Genomic DNA, 23,784 nt, shown 5'->3' with positions numbered 1-23,784 from the left:
CAACAACTCTGTGAGGATTCCCATTTTACCAATTAGAAAACTGAGGTAGAGCCATGGTCACACAGCTAAGATCTGACAATGGGTTTTCCTAACTCCAGATCCAATGCTCCACTCCCTATAGTGTGCTGTACAAGGCTCAGAGGGTCATAGACACATAAACATTTTTATTGTTGTTAGATATTACCTGTGATCTCACTGGTGTGGTGTCTGGAAATTCCCGGTGAGGAACTCCATCTGTTTATACAGATTTGGCACCTGTTAATTTCTAGTCTTAGTGCCTGGGGGCAATGAGGAATTAAGTGACTTGCCCAGAAGGCCAATATGTCTCAAAGGGAGTTTAACCCGGTTCATCTTCCCAACCATTACCTCACATCATCATCACTTTCATTTTTATTACTATTACTGATCTAGTGGAGTGAGTTGAGCAAGACACCCTGGATCAACTAATTTACTGATTTCCTCCCTTCCTAGCCCAGCCAATTAAATCACAGAAAGCAAGGGGCAAGTAACAAGGACAAGGTTTTAAAAATCTTAAAAGAAGTCTTAAGGAATCTGTCACTCAAGTTCTATAGAATTAGAAGGAAGCTTTGTTACCCTCCCTACCCCGTTCTAAAAAGTGTGAAAAAAGTTTTCAGCCAAGCTTCAGGAACCAGTCATTAACACCAATTCCAGGTAGCTTTGAGGAGGGTGACCTCCAGTAGCAGAGAAAAGAGCCAGCTATGAAATTAAAATCCAGCTCTTGAGAGGGGATCATTCTTTCCTTAGGAGAAAGATACTACATTGAGAGTGAGCAAGTAGAGAGTTGAGGAATACGACATTGGGAAACAGAAAACAGAGCTAGCTATGAATTTGAGGTAGAAATAGTCTGGAATTTTTGGAAACTGAGATTGAAAAAAGAGAATGCCTTGGGAACTCAGCTGAGTGACTTGCCTAGAAGAAATGCTATGCCCAATGGGAGGCATCATAAAGAGAAAAGAAATAATATCAGGGCTCTGTAGTGTCAGAGGTGTGGGTTGCTTGGCTACATGTATTCCCTATGTGTGTGTCTCTCAACCAGTATACTCTGTGTATGTGTTCACCCTTTCCACCGATGCTTAATGTAGTTGTAGAAGAATATGGCCCAGATCTACGTCAAAGGACTATATTATAGCTATTGTTCTTTATGTCTTATTGCAGTAAATGCCTTTTCTTTGAGCTAATTTTGTCTAACTAAAGGGAAGCACACTGGTGGGGGCTTGTGAACTATAGACTGCAGACCCACAGAGTAGTTTGAACCTGGAAATATTTGCCCCCTGGGAAGATACCTCAGAGTGGGTAGCATGCTATTTTAAATTTATGATCCTATGGCCACCACTCATGATTACTTCTACTATTACCATTATCACCACTGCGGCAGCCATTACCACTCTTACTATGGGAAATATGCTTAGCAAACAATTGAGATTCTCAAGTGTCTCTGTGCTGGGTTTCCCTACTCCTATCAGACTTCATTCCTTATCCTCCAGAGCTGGGTAGCACATGAGGAGAAGGGGAGGGGAGTAGTTGGCTCCTTCCCTCTGCAGAAAGGCCAAGGAAAGGCTCATGTTAAAACAATTTGTGAGCAGACAGTGTTGGGTTTCCCCATCCTTCCTCTGCACAAACCACTTTGCTCTTGTTAATCCCTTCTCTCTCCCCACCCCACCCCCATCAAGTGATTTCTATGATGTGGCCTCAGGTTTTACATCATTAAGACGAATTGGCTGCAGGGCCTCTGAGGAGGTCTGGATTCTCCCCCTTGAGTCATCTAGACAAAGTGCAGAGAAAGCCACAAACACCCCAAATCAACAAGGATTTAGACTTAGGAGCCCTGGGCCAGGTGGGAGGCACTGAGGGTGGAGGAGGGAGGGGGTTGCTGTCTGGTGTCCTGCTTCTCTTCCAGGGAATTTTGCTGTCCTGAGATATATCAGCCCACTTGAAGTTCCTGGCATATTGTAAGAGGTTATTAAAAGCTTGTTCATTAATTTATTCAGGGGCTTGTTAGGGCTAAAGCCAGCCATTGTCTGTGGATGTTTATATTAATTTAAAAAAAATTTGTGATACTAAGTAAACAGTACTGTTTTAGGAACTGAGGGGAACATAAGAGTAGGGATGTGAATGTTTAATGACTGGCTCTCCACAAACACACAACATACTTTCCAATGTGATCTGTATTATTCACATTTTCTCCATCACTTTCTTAAGTCTAGAGACAATCAAAGAACAATCAAGTCCTGATTTGTAGTTGTTTGCTGATCTCAGAGGTGTAAATACACACGCTGAAAATTTTAGTCTTTTGCAAACTAGTCCTACCTGATCTAACACATCCTTACGCAGGAGTATAAAACATGGTTCCTATCCCTAAGAAATTTACAATACATTTGGAGATTTATGATTAACATATATAAAACAGCAACAAATACTCAAATAGTCTGTCATTTAGAACTCAACTCTCTGGTACGGAATGTGTGTGGAATAGGAGAGTTTAGGGGTAGGATGGGGGCAGCTTAAGGAAGACTCCATAAAGAAGGAAGAATTTAGGCTAAGATTCACAAGACAAGTGGAAATTGAGTGGATGGAGGAAGTGGGAGGGGGCATTCTAGGTATAGAGAACAGCAGGGCACCAAATACCAGAGTGACCATGGTGGGGTTTTTTGTTGGGGGTGGGGAATGGAGCTAGGGAAGGGAAGGCAGTGAGGAGATGAGCTTGATCTCACAGTCTGCAGTACTGACCTCTGCATACAATACATAACTCAATAACAAGGATATTCGAGCAGCTAGTTGGCTCAGTGGATAGAGTGTCAGACCTAGAGTTTGGAAGACTCATCTGCCTGAGTTCAAATCTGCTCTCAGACACTTACTAACTGTGTGACCCTGAGAAAGTCACTTAATCCTGTTTGCCTCAGTTTCCTGATCTGTAAACTGAGCTGGTGAAGGAAATGGTGAACCATTCTGGTATCTTTGCCACAAAAAACCTAAACGGGGTCAGAAAGAGTCAGATACGACTGAAACAAATGGACAAAAACAATGATACTGGGAAGTTACTAGAGAAAGTGGTATGACTCTTGATACAATGTTTTCCAAAGTTGTTAGAATATAACGGCACTAATAGCTTTTGTCTATATAGCACTTTCCTTCTTCTAAAACACTTTTTAAATCCAATTTTATTTTATTTCCAGTTCAACACTTTCCCTCTATGAAGTGGACAGTGAAATATCATTGTCATTTTGCAGATGATATATACATTAAATTCCAGGCCTGCTCATCATTGAGACCCTTTTACCCTGGGGATAGAGGTGGAGTGAGGAGTAGAGGTCACTCTCTTGGCAGAGAAAACTAGTAGCCCACCTGCAGGAAAGCAGGGTGGGGGCGGGGGGGGGGTCAGACCTTTCAAGAAACAGAAACGTGGGGAAAGTGAGGAGGGAGGAGGAATTGAGGTGAGGGTAAAGGGCTCAGGGTCACAGGGCCAGAAATGTCTGAGTCCCGGAGGATTCCTGGTCCTGCCTTTCTGTCAGGGATCATTAACCATGGAAGAAATTACTCCAGCCTGCCTGCCCCTATGTTTGCTTGGAAGAAGCGACAGCTTAGGAGGTTTGCTCATGAGCCCAAGTAACGAGTTCCTTTACATTCCATTGACAGGTCAAGGAGACAGGTCAAGCCTGGACCAGGCTCTAGGTCACAGCTCAGACAGGAGATGGGGAAAGGTAGGGAATGGGGGTGGGAGGAGGGTTGGAAAGACATATGATGGGATCAGCTGTCACATCCTACACTTGCTTATGGGCTCTGTCCTCTGGTTGAGTCTTTCAATTTTTCCTCCCAAACTCTTAGGTGCTAACCTCTATAATTCAACTAGAGAGAGCTCTTTATGGAGGATAGACCCTGGGGAGAGGGTAGAAGAGGGATAGAGACAGGAAGGGAGAAAGAATCGTGAGAGAGCAATTGAAAGGGTCTTGGCTAACTTAAGGCTGGACTTGGGTCCTGAACCTGGGATAGGGTTACTACCGTGGACTTGGACCTCCTAACATCACATAAACTGGGTGGTCCTAAGCCTCCTGGAAGGCAATGGAAAACCCAGAAGATGTGGTTTTCTGCCTTAACCCTTCCATTTACCAGTTGTATGCCTTGGGAAAAAAAATGTAATTTCTTTCAGCCGCAGTTTCCCCATCATTTAAATAGATATAATGATACCTGCCCTTCTGAGACCTTTCCCATTTATAAAATGGATATTATTCTCCCAGAGTTGTTTTGGGTAGAAACAAGATAAGGCATGTAACTATAAATGAGGCACCTTGGCATAGTGGATAGACAGCTGGCCTTGGAGCCAGGAAAACCTGAGTTCAAATTCTGCCTTCAATACATATTGGCCATGTGGTCTTGGGCAAATCACTTAATCTCTCAGTGTTCTCAACAACTATTTAACACTAAGTTTCAGAGAAGGTGTTGACCTGCACCAGTAGAAGGAGTTTCTCCATCTGGGAGTTCCCTATAACAATGAAATCATAGGTCTAATCTCTAATCCCCTATGGAAAGAAACATAAAGCACAAACCACACTCATACAGGATGTCCCAAAAGTCTTGGTGCAGTTTTAAACTCTCAGAGCGTGGACTAAGGTTTGAGGACCCCCTATAGACCCAAACACAAATGTCCCAGCCTATGGTAAAAGCTACACTGACCATACATCTTAGACCTGGTAAATGGGAAAACAAGGATTTATCAATAAAGCCATCTCCTTGCTCCCTTGCTAGCCCATCTCCCTTTCCTAGGGCAAGGAGACAACATGGGCAAGGGAGGGCCACAGGGACAGGAAGAGCTTGGCTTAGCATCTAGCCTCTGCCTTCCTGACCAGTATAAGACATAAGGTTGGCTACCCACAAACCAGGCCAAAGCCAACTTCCCTGGGCCCACTCCTCACTCTCCATCCTTGGGGATTTTTATTGTTTGATTTGAGAGCTGTGATGTCATGGTTGGAATGTTCTGTGCCCCTCCCTCAGCCAGATGTGGGGGCCCTACCCAGTCCCTTTCTCTAAGTTTTATAACACAATCTTAGAGGCACAGAATTTCAGCTCCACCTATGCCTGCTCAGGCACCGTCTCTATAGCCTCCTTGACTTCTGTTGTCTCTGAATGCCTCAAGTAACAGGGAACTCACTGCCTTCTAAGGAAGTTCATTCCACTTTCGAACCACTCAAATCATTAAGAGGTTTTTCCTAAGTCTGGCCCTCCTTAGGCTGTCTCCCCAAGCTCCCGACTCAGTCAAGGCTGTGTTGGGTTGTTCTGGGATAGGCCTGAAATCTCTCTTAGTCTAAGGCTTGGAGAGACATGCAAATGTCTCTTGCCAAGATCTCTTCAGCAGATCATTTGTCCCCAGGCTGGGTGGGACTGGGGCTGGGCCTGGGAATGGTTATGTTTGTAGCTTCCCTTTGAGATTCTTTCCCCTACACACGTTGGGGGAACAGACTGCTCCATGCAGCTGAATTGGGAATTCCCCCTCCAATTTGGTCATAGACCATTGATCTAAAGATGGAAATATAGAGATGTCAAATACTCTTATTTTACAAATAGGGAAACTGAAGCCCAGGGAGGTTAAGTGACTTCCCCAAGGGCACACAGGTAGCAAGCCAAGATTTGAACCCAGGTCCTCTGATGCCACATTTGGCTCTCTGATGCCTTCCTAACTGGGTTCTTGGTTTTTTTGTTTGTTTGTTTTTAATATATGTTATTTTCTTACATTATATGCAGGAAGGATGTAACACATAGGGCAACAAGGTGTGATACAGAAGAAAGATCACAGACCTGGAGTCAAAAGGCCTAAATTCGAATTCCAAATCTGCTATTTACTATCTGTGGGTCCTTTATCCTTCTCTTCATCTTCATATGTAAAATGTCGGAGTTAGATTAGACAGCTCTGAAGTTCTCTTCCAGCTTTAAATCTTAGGATCCTCATGCAGCAGGCAGGCCCTGGGGCCCCTCCTGTCACCCTCCTCTCTAGGTTCTCCCCTCCCCTTCCACCAGATGCCATCGTTTGATCCAAGTGGGGAAAGGTACCATGACTTCCCATTCTTCTCTCTTTCCTTCCCTACTGTAAATACAGATGGAGAGTAAAGAGAGCAGGGAAGGCACTAATCCAGGAAGAGATATTTATTGTTTGCATGGTTAGTCAGTGAGGGGGAATCCCAGGCATCACGCAGACATTCCACATGACTTTGAGCTGCATTTGAGAATCCTCTTCTAGATGCCTGGTTTTTTAAAATGTACTTTCTTATAGCTGGATTTAGAGTCAGGATGGCCGGGTTCAAAGTCCCGTCTCTGTTACACACAGCTGTGGCAAATAGTTGTTAATTATTCAATCAAGTCCGACTCTTCATGACCCCATTTGGGTTTTCTGGGCAAAGATACTGGAATGGTCTGCCATTTCTTTCTCTAGCTCATTTTACAGATGAGGAAACTGAGGCAAAGCATGGTTTAAGCAACTTGTCCAGGATCACACTGCTAGTAAGCATCTGAGGCTGGATTTGAACTCAAGTCTTCCTGACTCTAGCTGCTTAATCCACTGGGCCACATACCTGCCCCCAGTTGTGACAGATATGCTGGGGCAAATCACAGTCTCTCAGTGCCCTCAGTCAACTCTCTAAAGCCTGAGAGTGGCAGAGAAGGTACAGACCTGATGGGTAGAGGGAGTTTCTTCACTGGGATGCAGCCTTCTCACCCCTGGAAGATCCCATCTCCTCTGCTGACTTTTCTTCTGACTGGTCAGTTCCTCCCGTGACCTCTACTTTAAGAAAAGTGCCTAGGCCAGTCATGGTCCCTCCTTCATTCCTTTTCCGTATAGTCTTTTCTCCGTTAGAATGTAAGCTCCTTGAGGGCAGGGGCTGTCTTTCTTTTTGTTTGTATTTGTGCTCCCAGTGCTTAGTGCTATGCCTGGCACATAATAAAGTTTAATAAATTCTTCCTGACCCAAAGAATATATCAATGAAATTACAGAGCCATTCCATATCCTTCTTTTCCCTTCCTACAATTTTTTTTTGGTAACTTGACTAAAAATTATTTTGTGGTTGATTTGTCATGTCTGAACCCTTCATGGTCCTATTTGGGGTTGTCCTGACAAAGGTACTGGAGCGGTTTGCCATTTCCTTTTCCAGCTCATTTTACAGATGAGGAAACTGAGGCAAACAGGGTAAAGTGACTTGCCCAGGGTCACCCAGCTAGTGTTTGAGGTTGGATTTGAACTCAGGTCCCCCCTACTCCAGGCCCAGCACTCTATCCATTGCACCACTGAGCTGCCTTAAGAAAATTATTTAGCATTTGATAACATAAGATTATCTCTGGACATTGTTTTTCAGAGGATGCTTCTTCATAGGAATATAGATTTTAAGGGGCAGCTAGGTGTCAAAGTGAGTAGAGCACCGGCCCTGGAATCAGGAGTACCTGAGTTCAAATGTGGTCTCAGATACTTGATACACTTACTAGCTGTGTGACCTTGGGCAAGTCACTTAACTCCAATTGCCCTGCCTTCCCCCCTCCAAAAAAAAAAAAGGAATATAGATTTTACATTAGAAGAAATCTCAAAAACCATTTAGTTCAGCCCCCTTATTCTATAGATGAGAAACTTCAACCCCTAGAGTCTAAATGACTTTTCTAAGGTCACACAGATAGTCAATAGCAGAGCCAAGGTTAGAATGTGTGACTCCAAATTCCACCTTCTTTCCACTGTACCAAACTTCCTCTCATCCTTACAGGGCTATGATTATTATTGTAGTGAAGCATGAAAATATTTATTTTAATATGATGTGTACTTACACAGGGTATCCCAAAAATATTAGTGCAGTTTATAAGCTTTAATAACTTTAGAGGCATGGAGGCTACAAAATACCCCTTTCCCAAATTTGAAAGTTTAATTACTTAAATTTCTTTTCATTTACTTACTTTTGTGAAGTTTGAATAATCCATTTAAGATTTTGATTTTTAACAAGACAAGGACCCCTGTCATTATGCATTTCATGCCCAACAATTTCTGGATGGCGCTTTATCACACCAGTAAATTGGTAGAGGAGATTCTCTCAGTCACCTGCCCTATCTCCTTGAAACTTTTCTTGTGGGGTCACGTCAAAACTGTGGTGGGTGCATCAAAACCTTGCTCTTTGGGTAATCTTTGGCCATCTTTGCAAAGGCAATTCTCTCAGTCACTAAGCAGCAGCTGGTGAAAGTTTTTACCAAGTTTGAAAATTGATTAAAATAATGAATAGCACAAGACAGTGGTTATGTTGAATTTTAATTTAAAAAAATCAATATCTTAAAATTTTAAGTAATTGACCTTTCAAATTTTTTTTAAAGAGCTTGAAGCTTTTATGCTTCAGAAGTTATTGAAGCTTAAAACTATACTAAACCTTTTTTTGTTGTTTAGTCATGTCTGACTCTTTGTGACCCCATTTGGGGGTTTTCTTGGCAAAGATACTGGAATGGTTTGCCATTTCCTTCTCCAGTCCATTTTACAGATGAGGAAAATGAGGCTAACAGGGTTAAGTGACTTGCCCAGGGTCACACAGTTCCTAAATGTCTGAGGCCAGATTCGAACTCACGTCTTCCTGACTCCAGACCTAGTGGTCTAGCCACTACACCACCTAGTGGCCCATACTAAAACTTTTCGGATATGCTATATGTGTATATGTTCTCTTCCCTGATTGAAAGCTTCTTGTGGTCAGGGGCAATTTCATTTTTGTCTTTTAATGCCCAGAGTGCACAGTACTAGCCGCACAGTAGGTGTTTAATAAGTGTTTCTTGATTGGTTGTAATGAAATTCTAGCTCATTTCTCCTGTCTCAGCTCCCCAGGACATAGCAATAAATACATCTTCAATAGTTCCAACAGCTCAGCACTGGCTGTTTCTGTTTGTGGGCAGGAGCTAAGTGCCCCTACTCCCCCATGCCAAGCCACAGAAGCCTTCTTTTGGAGAGTTCACCCTAAATCAACAATCACAAGGGTCAGAGGGACTCATGTTTCTTGTTTAAAGGAAGATACTGATACAGAGGTTCTCTGATGAAATCCTTGAGTGCGCCCACACAGCTGCCAGCGGGATGTATGTGTGTGTGTTATTATGGTTTCTATGGTGTGCTTTTATGACTGCAAGGCAGATTATTTCATAAAAAGCTGTCACATCTGTCAGTCTCGCTTAAAATTAGCATTTTATCGTGGCTGAAAGAAGGCTTAAACCCTAGGAGGTCAGACTTCTCGGAGGAGCCCACTTCCATACTGCTGGTTGCCCCAAACCCATGAAGTTCAATCTCAGTACCAGGCAGAGGATCAATCTGGAAATAATATCTCTCATATGAATAGGAAAGCATGCCTCCCACCTCTCAATAAAGAGGTGGTGGACGGTAGGTGCAGAATGAGGCATATAGTGCCGGATACGGCCAACATGTTGATTTGTTTAATTGTACTTCTGTGCTATGAGGGAGAACTCTAGGTGGGAGAGTCATTGAGAAGTGAATGGTATAAAAAAAGGGCATTGGTCTAAAGCTGGAAGGGACCTCAGGTCATCTCGTCCAACTCCCTTATTTTACAACTGAGGAAACTGAGGCCCAGAGAAGTTAAATGACTTCCCCATGGTAACATATATTAAGGGTAGAATATAGGATTTGAACCCAGGTCTTCTGAAGACAGAGTCAATGCTTTTTTCACCGAAAAGTCAGTAAGACTTTTTTGAAAGGAAGAAAGAAAGAAGGAAAGAAAGGAAGGAAAGAAGGAGAAAAAAGGAAGGAAGGAAAAAAGAAAGAAAGGAAGGAAGAAAAAGAAAAGAAGAAAGAAAAAAGAGGGAAAAAAGAAAGGAAGAAGGGAAAGAAGGAAGGAAGGAAGAAAGAAAAAAAGAAAGAAAGAAATGACATCTCACCTTGAAGGTGGGCTGGAGGAGAGAAAACATTGCTGTTCTATCTCAAAGAAGAGAAGAAGCTGAGATCTAGACCTAGAAGGGGACTCAGAGGTTATCTAGTTCCACCTCCTCATTGACGATGAGGAAACAGAGGTCCAAAGAGGTTAACTTTTCCAAGGTTACACAAGACCATGGAGTCATAGATTTAGAGCTGGAAGGGACCTTAGCCACTATCTAGTACAATTCCACTCCTTTCATGGAGGAGGAAACTGAGGCCCAGAGAGGTTAGGTGAGTGGCCCAAGGTCACACAGGTAATAATAATAATTGCTAACATTTATAGAGCTCTTACTGTGTGCCAGGCACTGTGCTAAGTGCTTCATATTTATTATCTCATTTGAGCCTCACAATAACCCTGAGAAGTAGGTGCGATTATTATCCCCATTTTACAGGTGAGGAAACTGAGGCGAAGTGACTTACCAAGGTTCACACAAGCAGGAGGTGTCTGAGGTCAAATCTGAACTCAGGTCTTCCTGTTTCCAGGCCCAACATTCAATCCACTGAGCCACCTGGCTGCCCAGGTCATAGATACAGAAATGGAAGGGACCTCAGAGGACATCTGACACAATTCCTCTCATTTTTCAGATAAGAAAACTGAGGCCCAGAGAGGTTGTGACTTTCCCAAGGTCACGTGGGTTGTAAGTAGCAGAGTCAGAATTCGAACCCAGGTCTTTTGACTCCTCTGCACTGTACCATGCTGCTTACCATTTGAATGGGGGTGTAACAGTATTAGCAGAGCATTTTATTTTTATAAAAGGGAGAGAAAATCCATGTGGAAGGGGAGAATCAGGAGTTGATATCTACTCCAACTTCCAGGGAATGATAGGAGATGAGATAAGATGGGGACTGCAGAGGGAAGGGGGACTGTGTTGTCAGTCATGGGAATGGGAGGCTAGGTGTGATGGGATAGCGGGGTCAAATGAGGCGGGGAGAGCTGCGGTAGTCAGCAGCATTGGGGAAACGACTGTGAGGTGAGGGGGCATCTCGTAGCAGGGGGTGAGGTCAGATAGGAACACTGGGAGGGGGAAGGGAGAGAGGGGGATGGGCTGAGGCCCCCTCTGGCTTTGTTTATTTTTATAAGTTCCAGATGCTGTTCTTCGCTGTCACTGAAAGAAATGGCATGCTTGAATGCCGGGGACCTGCTCACAACATTTCTCTGGATTTTTGGTTTGAGGGGAAAAAAAAAGGATGTAAAAAAAAAGAACCTAAAAAAAAACGTAGAAAGAAGGGAGAATTTTTCCTGGCTCATAGCCCAGGAGCCCCTTCGGGTGGGAAGGTTTCACTCTGATGGCTGAGGGCTGGCTGGGAAGGTGAGCCTGCTTACATTGGGAGGAATATCTTTTTGGCGCACTGCCAATTAGAAGCAAGTTTACTATAAGGCAGCAGCCCTACGGATCTGTTCATGCCCCATGGGTTTAATCCAGGGGTGGGGAACCTGTGGCCCCGAGGCCACATGTGGCCCTCTGGGTCCTCAAGGGCGGCCCTTTGACTGAGTCCAAGTGGATTCACTTTCCTATTCATACATATGTGTGTGTCTAATATAGACACACACTCATACGTACATTTCACTATTTAGAAGAAACTGGATTCAAACTGAGTTTCTCTCTCTCTTTCTCTCTCTCCTACTGTCTCCTTTCCTTCTCTTCCCCCATATCTCTCCTTCCCTTCTTTTCTAGGTGTTCTCTCTCTCTCTCTCTCTCTCTCTGTCTCCCTCCCCATCTCTCTCTCTCCCTATGTCTCTCTCTCCCTCTGTCTCTCTTTCTCCTCTCTCTTCTCTCTTTCTCTCTCTTTCCCTCTCTCCTCTCTCTCTCTCTTTCTCTCTCTCTCTCTCTCTCTTTCTCTCTCTCTGTCTCTCTCTCTCACACCCTCTCTCCCTCTGTCTCTGTCTCTCTCTGTGTACCTGTATATACATATATACACTTGCACATACATATACCATACACATATATAGATATCAATTTGAATCTAGTCTCTCCTAAATAATGAATATTTCTAAATATTCACCTATTTAGTGAATTTCACTATGAAATATATTCTGAATATCTGGATGACTTCAGGAGAGTCCTTCCTCCTCCTCTCTGGGCCTCCATTTCTTCACTTGTAAAATGAAGAGGTTGGACTATCTGGTCCCTGAGGTCCCTCCCAGCTTTCAGTCAGGGAGCTTATGGGCCTAAGTCACTTAGCCTTCATGGGCCTCAGTTTCATCAAATGTAAAATGGAATTGGACAAGATGACTTTTGAGGCCCTACCTAGCTCTAAATCTATGATCCTATATTTGACAATGTGGAAAATTCCTATTGTAGAAACACTTGATACCTGTGCAGATGGACAACTGGTCAGAAACTGATGGTCTTAGAGATTTGCCTGAGACCCTGGGAGAGTCTCCGACTAGCCTATGATGACCCTGGTCTTCCTGTCTCCAAAACCTACCCTCTCTCCATGATACCAGCCTGTCTTTCCAATAGATAAATAGGTCTTGAATAGAACCATATACATTACTATTTTACAAATGTTTATAAAAGCTGTTGAAAACAAACAAGTACATGCTTATTTAATGAATTCACAATAACTTTTTTGTCCTATTGTACCTTTTCTTTTCAGGCAATCGGGGTTAAGTTACTTGACCAGGGTCACACAGCTAGCAAGAGTCTAAGGCAGAATTTGAACTCAGTTCTTCCTGACTTCAAGCCTGGTTCTCTGTCTACGGTGCCACCTTAGCTGCCCCTCAGTGTGCTTTTTCAATCAAGACTAATGAATAGCTCAGCTGTGGGGGCTGGGGGCAGGGTGCCAAGAAATTGTTGGATATCAAAAAGCTGCTCTCCTATTGGAAAAGGCTGGAAAAAGTACCTGACTTAGGTGGTGTCTGAGAGCTCCATGTGTCAGTTGGGTTCAACAAACATTTATCAAGTGACTACTAAGTCCAGGGCACCGACCTCTTATTTGTAGCCCAGGGCTACACTGATAAGGTATTAAAATCTAGCTGCTTAGCAGCCTAAGCACTAATAAACAACAAACTTTCCCCCTTTACTTTCTCTGGGCTCCCTCACAGTACGGTGGCTCAAATGCTGGACTAATGATAAGCCAGGAAGACCTGTGTTCTAATCCTGTCACAGATACTTATAAGGGTGAGCCTGGCAACACCCTTAATTTCATCTCTTCCTCTGTACAAGGAAGAGGGGTTGGTATAGATGGCCGACGGCCCCTTAGCCCCTTCCAGCTCTAAATCCATTCTCCTACCCACAGCCTTGGATCTTAATTTCGTCTTCCTCCCTGAGGGCTGTAAGCCTAGAGAAGGGATTTCTAGTCTGCCTGCAGCTGTATAGTTATTCAAACCAACTTCCGGCTGCCTCTTGTTTGGGGAGGAGGGGGGAGACCGGTGAAGGAGGGAAGGCAGTGGAGTGGTGGAGAGGGCAGAATTAACTGCCTGAGGAAGGTCAGACAGCTCAGGTCTGACAACTGGGAAGGAAGAGCTGAAACACCCGGGCAATTCCTGCAAAGCCCAGTGTGGGACACTGAGTCACATCCTCCCCTGTTTTCAATCCATACTGGCATCCGCATTGTGTTTACCAGAAAGGATAAGCCAACAGCTAGAGAAAAACATTCAAGTTTACCAGAGGGATCTCTCAAAAATCACCAGTTCAACCCTTTCCCATCCTTATTTATTATTATTCTGCAGAGAGGAAAAACCCCCAATTCAAACCTAAGATCCGGAGAAGGGAGGTGACTTGATGAAGGGGGCACAGTTAGTAAATAACAGAGCTGGCACCAGAACCCTCGAACCCGGGTCTCCTTGCCCCCAATTTCACATTGCTCCCCGGTTTCATTTAGCATTCTGAGGGAGAGTAAAGCCAATTAGAAAATCGCTTTCCAGCTGATGCTCTCTCCTGCCTATGAGTCTTTGGGGACGCGTGTTTTCCAGTTTTCATTGTGTGTTTATGTCATTGCAAACACAATAGTACTGAAATGCTAACTCGTCTCTCCTTTTCTCCAATGCATGTTCTGAAGCTGAAAAGGTCGGGGAGAGGGGAACTTTTCACTGGTCTCTGTTCTTGTGGAGGAGCTGAATTTCTGGGCTCACAGGATCTTCAGTTTAGAGGTGGAACGTTCCCTAGGGCACATCTAGCGCCACCCCTTCATTTTTCAAATGAGAAAACTGAGGCCCTGAGGGATGAAATCACTTGCCTAAAGTCAAGCACAGTCAGAGCCAGAATTTGAACCCAGGCCCTCTGACTCCAAAGTCCAGAAACACTCTTTCCCATGGACCACATATCCCTATTCCTCTTTCTCCATGTTAATTCTGTGCCTGTGCCATTTTGTATTATGCTTTAGAAGTAAGCCTCATCTGGTTACTGAAAATTGAGGATTTTTTTGCCTAAGTTTTTCAAGGCCCTTGCTGTGGTCAGAATGGCCCCCATCTTTTAAAACATTTTTGTTGTTCAGTTACGTCCATCTCTTCATGACCCCTTTTGGGGTTTTCTTGGCAAAGTGGTTCGCCATTTCCTTCTCCAGTCCATTTTACAGATGAGGTAACTGAGGCAAACTGGGTTAAGTGACTTGCCCAGGGTCACACAATTAGTAAGTATCTGAAGCTGAACTTGAACTCAGGCCCTCCTGACTCCAGGGCCGGTGTTCTTTCCACTACACCACCTAGCTGCGCCCCCTTTTAAAAGACAGTTATCTTTAAAATTCTCCTATTTCTATTTCTTTGTAGAACTGAGACACTTGTCTCCAAGCATATGACTCTGGGTGCTAAGAAACTATCCCTTCCCAGGAGCTCTTCAAATGTTATTTTGGGATTAACCCTTTCATTAGGCTGTGACTGGCACCTCCTTTCCACCCTCTCCTTCTAGAGGCCATTTCCCTGGACAGTCTTACTTATGAAGGGCCTGCCTTGCTAAGATACACGGCTGAGTATCCAACAGTAGGTAATAGTTGCTAAGAAGGACATTGGCCCTCAGTGTAAGAAAAAGAACCTGCTGAAATAGAAGGTGCTGCCTCATGAGGTAGTGAGTTCCCCATCCCTGGAGGTCTTCCACTTCTCCCCAGATGATCATCCCTGAGGGGTTTTTTGAGAGATCCCTTTAGTAAACTTGTTGTATATTGATCGTTGCAGAGGGGGTTCTCTATCAGGTACAACTTGGACTAGGTGGCTTCTGAGATCCCTTTCAGCTCTGGCATCCTGTGTAATCTGAAGCTGCAGCCCAGACGGTGGCTTGAAGTGGGGCTTTTTCTTTCTCACTGACCCTTGCCCTTCTTGGTGCTAGTTTTATGTCCGAGGCATACTTTACTGCCGCAAGTTCCGTGCCTCTCTCAGGCATGGAAAGGTCAAGTCATGCCTTGATTACTGTAGCCCAGGGGTACCGGGAGCAAAAGGGCTTCATTCCCAAGAAACCTTACGGCGGGCTCTAAACGGACAAACATCCTTCTCGTCCCCTCTTCCTCTTAGAATATAAACTCCTTGAATGTTTTATTTGTCTTTTATTGTATTTTATCCCCAGCATCTGGCACAGGGCCTGGCACATAGTAGTTGCTTGATTTATAACAAATGCTTATTGGTTGATGAGTAAGAACCACCAAGAATAAAAGCAGCGCCAAGGATGGAGAATAAGTAGCGGCCCATATACGTGCACTCTGAGGATGGAGGGTGAGGCTGGCTGGCGTCAAACTTGATTAAAGCAGGGAAGAAATGTAATCGGGGAGAGAGGGCAGAGCCAGGGTCCAGACAATTGAGGTTTTACATATGATTAAATTTATATTAAATGAAATAGACAAATGATTAAATGCTTCCTTCCCTTGAATTCTACTATGAAAATCGGCAATTTCTCTCACAATGATAAATTCAATTAACTTATGTTTTTTTTGGCAGGGGAGGAGGGGCCTACTGTTTAGTTAGTTTAGGGGAGGGGTAAATAGGAACAACCAAACACTGAGGAGCATTGACTTTGAAAACAGTGAGATCCTTGGAAGAGTCCCATGTAAGATAACATCACATTTCATAGGAGAATAGATTCAGAACAGGGAGGAACTTTAAGAGGACATTGAGTCCAACCCCTTCATCTTACAGATGAGGGAACTGAGGCACAGAGTTGTCAAGTGACTTGACCAGGATCCTATATGTAGTATCCAAGGCAGAATTGGAAACCTAGGTCTTTCTAACTCCAAGACCTATGCTCTATCTACTACGCCATGATGATAACAGGAGGTTGAACCAACAGAACCGAAAAGCAAGTTAGCAATGTGCCTGAGCAGTAGCGTGGGCAGCCCTTTCTTTATTAGACTTAAGACATCAGAACCGAGTGAAGCCAGCCAGTCTGGCTCTCAGAAGAATAGGTAGAGAAGGGGAGGGGAGTCAAGGGAAATATACGCCATTTAAACTACCAGGTGTCCAGACCCCACTTAAGGGTTTTGCTGGTGAAAGATGAATGAGGAGCCTTCTTCCCTGTCCCTTTTTCCCTACCTCCTCTCCCCCCCACCAGACCCTTGGAACAGCCTAGAAGACTCCAGCTGATTTAACACCCTGAATTTCAAAACAGATCAGTGGTTATGAGAATCTTAAAGGCAGGGATTCACCTTCATAGCCTCCATAGCACCTAACACAGTGACTTGCCTAACCCCATTGGTTAAACTATTCCAGCATGCTAGAGATGAGAGATAACCACATGTTGAGTTATCTGGGGTCAATGGTAGGGTGAAGGGGTAGAAGTGTTGTCTTTGGGATAAGTTCTGTTTGTTTGGAGCTGAAATGCACCTGCTTAGTTTGGGGAAAGTTTGTATATTGATCATAGCTTTTGAGCTAAAAGGGACATTAGAGGTCATAGGGTCATATATTGGGAATAGAAGGGATCTTTGTCATCCAGTTCAACCTCCTTTTTTGAGGAAACTGAGGCTCCTAAAAATTAAGCAGCATGTCTAGGTCATATAGCTGGTATCAGAAGTAGGATTTGAACCCAAGACTCTTTCCACTATCCCACACCACCTCCCTGATAATCACAGTGGGATTTAACATAGAGGGGTTTGATTATGGATTTCAGTCCCTTCTATTTATAGAAGAGGAAAGCTGAGGTTTCGAGATGTTAAGGAATTTGGCAAAGATCATACAGATAGTAAGTGGGAGAGGTATAATTTGAACTCAGGTCCTCTGATTGCAATTCCAGTGTTCTTTCTGCTATATTATACACAGCGAGGTTTCTAAGTGGACCTTAAGTCAGGAAGACCTAAGTTTAAATCCAGACTCAGTCAACTCTGTGCATGTCACTTAACCCTTTGTCTGCCACAGTTTCCTTAACTGTAAAATGAGAATATTTAACAGCACCTACCACTCAGGGTTGTCGTGAGGGTCAAATAAGATATTGTAAAGTGCTTTGTAAACCTTGAAACTGGTTATTAGCTATCACAGTGCCTGGCATATAATAAGAGTTACATAAATGTTGTCTGTTGTTATTACAACATTTTTAAACATAAGACAACATCTCCTGTGTTGGGTTGGATAGTAATTCTGGGGCAATATGGGAGTGAATGAAATACCAGGGCCACTGACAGCCTCACCTCATAAATATGTGCTGTTTTTCCCAAGGAGGACCAGACAACGGCACCAAACCCACCCTCCTACAGAAAAAACAACTCAGAACATATGGTCTCCTGATGGCCGCTCTGCAACATCACCTCCGTGGATGGAAACCTTGTTATTGCAATGACTTTCTAAACAAAATTACTCCATGTGTTACTTGGATAATAATAAAACCGGAATAACACAGAGGAGCATTCAATCCAACTCAGTGAAGTGCCCTCGCTGTTTGCAAACGCCAAGCAAGAGTGCTTGGCCATCTATGGCGACGAAAAATGACGAGCGAATTTGTCAAATCCTGACCAACCATTAGGCTTTCCCCATCCCATCCCAGTCTGTTTTCACTCACTGTTCCACTGGAAGGCACCTAGAACCTCCCTTTTCGGAAAATCAAGAGAGTCGGAGGAGAAACAGTGAGAATGCCAAATGAGATCTTTCCAATTTAGTGTTGGAGCTGACTTACTTCCAGTCGTAGGATGAAGACAAGGGGAGCCGATACCTTAACTCACAGAGCTCTAGTGAAAGTGGGAAGGGGCAGGAGGGAGACTATTCAGATTACTTACTTCACTGAGGTTTTAAAGGGTCAACTCTGCTTAGCGTACAGGGACACACTTGGAAAAATCTATCGGTACATGCAAAAGCACTACATTTAATTAAGATTCCAGAGATTGTTTAATAATAAGGATTTTTAAAAAACCAAAAACATGCCATTTTTTTTAAATAAAGGAAATTGTTTCTTTGGAGCCTTTAGTTGTTTTGGCCACCGTGTGATGAGGCAGACTAACATCATGCCTAGAGGGCCACATTTGGAGCCAGGAAGAGTTCAAGTATTGTCACTGGCACATAAGGGCTATGTGACAGTGGGTACCTCTTTGCTCGAAACAACTTTCTAAAACTATAAAATATAGATAAACTGCTGATTTGATCAATGAAAGTAGTTTCTAAGGTAGCCCTGGGCCTGGTCAGGAAAACCTGAATTCAAATCTGGCCTCAGACATGTACTAGCTGTGTGACCCTGGGCAAGTCACTTGACCCTCTTTGCCTCAGTTTCCTCAACTGTAAAATGAACTGGAGAAGGAAATGGTAAACCATTCCAGTATTTCTGCCTCAAAAACCTCAAATGGGGTCACAAAAAATCAGATATGACTGAACAATAACCACAGTTTCCTAAACTAATGAAATCATAGATTCCTTCTTTCTCCCCTCGCCTACACGCATATAGGTACCCATGTGCAAATAGGTTCAGTTCTGCACTGCTCTGATGAGGCATGGACGGAATGCATAGGTTCTTTAAGCCTAGGCCAGTGGGGCACAAGCCGGGCTAGATCCCACCATGCCTGGAAAGCTCTTGAACCCAGTCCAGGCAGCAGACTATGTTGCCTATCTGAGCACCAGGCTAGCTATGGAATAATGATCATGACAATGATAGAGAAAGATGAGGCAAAAATATGAAAAAATAAGAAATGATATAAAAATAATAAGAAACTTTCACTCAACAAAAACTCATTCTATTCACCTACATAACAGTTTGCTGAACACTGAACATCAAAGATAATAGCAGACTAGTGACTTGTCCCAGGAGGATTTCTGAGACCCACAGAACAGAAAGATGAGAAGAATGAAATGCTAATAAGAGAGGGCTAACATTTATGGAGCACTTTAAAGTTTGCAAGTGATTCACATAGATAATCACATTGGATTGAAGGTTTAAGGTTTACTAAATCCTTCACACAGTAATCTCATCTGGTTGGATTTTAATTATCCCTGGCAAGTTGACATTAGAGAACGAATTCTTTGGTGACCTATAAAATCTGCCAAGGTGAGGTTTTTTTTGGGGGGGGGAGGGGAAGGGGGAGGGGTAGAAGATGGTAAATGCAGGAATAAACAGATTCATTTGGGGTCTGCCAGGTAAGGTCAGACTGGTGTACTATAGAACCCACTCACTGAAGGCTATCTTTGGTTAAGAGAAATAAGGAAAAGTAAGGTGGAGTGGGGGAAGAAGTGGTAATGAAAGAAGATGAGACTCAGTTTCCCATTGTGGCTAGATTTACCATTGTAACTGTAGAATACATTGCTGGGAAAATGGTGACAGTAATGATCCTAGCTGTCCTAGAATATCAAGAACACAATGGAAAATATTAGCACAGCTAATGATTAATTTGGGGGGCAGCTAGGTAATACAGTGAAATCTTCCTGAGTTCAAATCTGGCCTCAGACTCTTGCTAGCTATGTGGCCTTGGCCAAGTCACTTAACTGTTTGCCTCAGTTTCCTCATCTATAAAGTGAACGGAGAAGGAAATGGCAAACCACTAGCTGTGCGATCCTGGGCAAGTCGCTTTATCCTGTTTGCCTCAGTTTCCTCATCTGTAAAGTGAGTTGGAGAAGGAAATGGCAAACCACTAGCTGTGCGACCCGGGGCAAGTCAGTTTACCCTGTTTGCCTCAGTTTCCTCATCTGTAAAATGAGCTGGAGAAGGGAATGGCAAACCGCTCCAGTATCTTTGCCAAGAAAACCCCAAGTGGAGTCATGAAGAATCGGACCCAACTGAACAACATCAGAAGGCTTAATTTAAGGCATTATCAAAACCACTCTTTGTCTCAGGTAGTTCCAGTCCTCTAATACTATATAAATGACTAGCTTTGTGATCAGTGTCAGCTCCAAGGCTCATTCTGCCCTCTTGTCATCAGCGTGAAGGATTTCTGACCTCAACCCAGGTTGAGGGCTTCCTAAAGCGCTGCTGCATTTTCACAATGAAATAGGTTTTCCTGACCCCGATCCCAATCCCGGGCAGTCCGCTAGGTCAGTCAGCTATACTTTTGTGGTAAATGATCTTGCACTTTGGGCACCTCGACACGAAATGGTGCCACCTTCCACCATGCTCACGCCAAGGTGAGAGATGAGGAAGACCTCTACCTCATCTACATTCTGAAGCATTGTCCCACGGTATCCCCGGACCCATTCACTCCTGCCCCGGGTGCTGGTCCCAACCTCTTCTATCTCCCTAGAGGGCAGAGCTAGGAGCAGTGTTTACAAATTGCTAATTGCTTTAGGCTTGATGTGAGGAAAAACTCCCTAACAATTAGTCTTACTAAAGTGGCCTGGGCTACTGCCCGAGGTATTAAGTTCATTCTCACCGGAGGGCTTCAAGCCCAGGCTGGATGAACACTCATCTGTGGTGTGGAAGACAGGATTCTTTTACAATTATGGCCATGGAGGTCCCCTCTAACTCTGAGATTCTGGGATCCCTCCACCTTTCACCAGGTTCATGGGATTCTGACCTTGATTAACCCTGCCTTAAATCACCAAGGGGCATTGCATTTTATGCTGATTTCGACTTCCTCTCCACCATCCCCTCCTTTCCCCTACCCCCTGTTGCCCCATTCATTCTCTTGCAGTCAGCTCTGCTCCACAGTCTTATTTGGGTTGACATTTAAAAATGCTGGATGGAGAGTTTTGACTGAAGCCCCAAATTCAAATAATCGCCAAGGGTGGGACTGTCACTCCAAGGGGATGTGGGTTTAGGCAAGTGATCACTGAGTTCCAATGTTCCTTGCTTTTGTAAGGGCTGACTGTGTGGTACCTGCCGCATGATTTGGGTTCTATTCAGAGTCAGGTGGGGGTCAAGCAGGCTCAAAGGCATTGTGGTACCACCTGGAGGATCAATCTGAGTCTCTTGTTTTTTCCTGAGTTTCACCTCTGCCTGGCTCAGTCTATCCTTTCCCTTGGGTCAAGACTATTTGACAGGATTTAGACCCTAGAAATTGCCTGTCCTTCTTTTGCTGGCATATGCTTTCCTTGGCACAGTGCTTCCATAGGGTGTAGAATTCTAGACTAGTAAGTTTTCAAACTAGACATGACTTTAAGGGACCACCCCATCCAGCCCTCTGCCTTTGAGGATGGTAATTATCCTGATTTTATAGACTAGGTAACTAGGCCCAGAGAGGTTGAACAATTTGCCCAAGGTCACACAGCTTGTAGGTGTCCATCTGCCCCAGTGCTGGCCCCTCCCATCTCCCCCATGCCACTTACCTGAGTTCTCTTTTTTCCTTTTCGCTGATTTTTTCTCAGTTTCATTGGCAGTGGTCCCAGTGACCCCATAGTCCTCCCCTAGGCTCCCTACAGCATCCATGAGGCCAGGGCTACTTTCACCCACCTCCCCAGAACTCAAGGGTGGCCCTGGGGTGAGTCTTCTCCGGGCCTCAGAGCCAGGGAAGTGCCAGTCAGGGGGCTGTGGAAAGGCAGGGTGCTGGTCAGCAAGGAGCCTCTCCTCTCGGGGCAGGCTATGGGGTGCAGCGGCCAGGCACGAGGCAGAGAAGTCAGGGTACGTCGGGAAGTCTGGTTTCTGGTGGAAGGAGAATGGAGCAGGAGGGTAGTGGGGCAGTGCCATTGGCCCGCTGACCTCAGAATGGGGGCTCCGCAGGCAGCCCCACAGGGGGGCTGGAGAATGGGGGCCCCTCATACAGCTGTTGGCTGTTGAATCCATCTGTGTCTCCGGCTGCGGTGCTGTGCTCAGTCCTCCCACGAGTTCAGTTGTTACCCTTTTTAATTCAGATTAAAAAAAAAAGGAAACCACAAAAAAAAAAATACAAACCACCCAAGACAACAGAACACCCACCCAGACAACCCCGAAACAAACAAAATCCTTCCCTACTTAAAAAAAAAATCAGATCTATCTCCTTCTCTCTCTCCTTCCACCTATATCAAACTTGAGCCTCTAACTTCCCACCCTCTAACGAGTCAGCCTGTTTATTTTGGTTCTATTGTAAATGTATTTGTTGGGAAGCGGTGGATGTCAATGAACATTTTCACTGTCCTGGCTCAGACCCACCAGCTGGTTAGGAGTCGCTAGCAGCCCAGCCCAAATGCACTTCCCAAGGCCCTGAGACTCCTGTGAGAGGCTGGACAGGGGGGGCTGGGGAGACACTTTTTAAATACTGTGGTGGGGAGAGAATGACAAGTTTCTGAAGTGAAATGTGAGAGAGGGGAAGGAGGGGTTAACCTGCACACATTAGATCCTCCAACCAAAGCAAAGCAGGCAGCTATTAATCATCAGAAACCTTATATGCACATCTAATGGGATTTGCAGATGCAGACTTTTTAAAGAAACATTGTATGTATTTTTTTTAAAAGGAGAGAGAGCAGCACACACACAGAAAGGCTTTCATGTTTCCCTGTAACACTATTAAGTTATTTTTATTGCACTGTTAACAAAATTCCCCAAGTCTTGGATTTGGAAAAAGCCTTAAACCAGATCCAGAACCCAACGGATGCCAAATTCCAGGGAATAAGAAGCAAGAGACAAGCTTGCTGACTACATTTGATTTAAAGGCCTTTCGTATACGGACTTCAGAAGTCAAAATTATTTCTAAGTAATTTTGTCCAAGTCTTGATATAGGACCATGGCTTAACCTAGATATAAAGACAGAGTTGTCGAAACCCTTCTGTGCCCAGTGGAAGATTCATTCACCTTCTTAGTTACTTGACGCAAGAATCGATACCTTCCTCCCTATCAATAGACTCTGGCATTCTCACTGATTTGCTAAGGCATCCTTTTTAGGCAGCAGGGCTGGCTCTTCCTCACACTAACAGGACTCTCAGAAATTTCCTAAGTCCTAATGAAAGTGTCCTCTGCTTTCCTTCTCCACCTCCCCCATCTTCTTGGCTCCCCCCAGCCTTGCCTTTTTCATGGTCAACGCTTTTTACCATCTGTGATGGAAAAGGGAGGGCTAGACCTGACTTCTCCAAAGGAGTTATCTTTGGCAAAGGAGTTATAAATTGTGCCCAGACTATTGCCTATAATATTAATATGAGCTCCTGTCTTCTAGCCAGAATATGCCCATGGGCTTTCCCACCCTATCATCTACCTACCTTAGGGATGAATTTCTTGGACTAGCTAGTAACCAAGATCTGAGATCTCCTGGAGAGATATCACTCCCTGAGTGATATTTCAATCAAGTCCATCATTTCATGTAATCCTCCATGCACTGCGGCGCTCCTGAAAAGTTATTGTAATTTCTTGGAGAAATAACACTCTGAACACATGGGGAGCAGAACTCCTCTCCCACTAATGAGGAGCTGAGTGGCTGGTGCCATCTGGAATGTCTCCATGGGCCAAAGCAATAGGATATGGGTGCAGAAAATGTTGATAGAACCAAGTCTGGAGGCTAGTCTTTTAACTTTGTCTCTGCTGTTATCATGGAGACCCAGGGATCCCCCAGGCTGGGAGCTCCAGGGATCTCAGCTCTGTGGCCTGACAGTAAAGTCAATGGAAAGATGGGGAGTGGGG

At 44.3% G+C, this 23,784-nt stretch overlaps 1 protein-coding gene across 1 annotated transcript in view; it reads right to left on the bottom strand.

Moving 5' to 3' along the window:
* Positions 1 to 22,366, bottom strand: part of MEOX1 (mesenchyme homeobox 1) — a 30,390-nt gene extending 8,024 nt beyond the window's left edge. Inside the window, exon 1 of the mRNA XM_036756970.1 lies at positions 21,528 to 22,366. Within this exon, the coding sequence (XP_036612865.1) occupies positions 21,528 to 21,981 (454 nt within the window). The 5' untranslated portion in view covers positions 21,982 to 22,366. The remainder of the gene's footprint in view (positions 1 to 21,527) is intronic.
* Between the last annotated feature and the right edge of the window lie 1,418 nt (positions 22,367 to 23,784).

The sequence above is a fragment of the Trichosurus vulpecula genome, chromosome 4 (genome assembly GCF_011100635.1).
Source record: "Trichosurus vulpecula isolate mTriVul1 chromosome 4, mTriVul1.pri, whole genome shotgun sequence".
Lineage (NCBI taxonomy): Eukaryota > Metazoa > Chordata > Mammalia > Diprotodontia > Phalangeridae > Trichosurus > Trichosurus vulpecula.
This window is presented reverse-complemented; position numbering and strand designations above follow the sequence as displayed.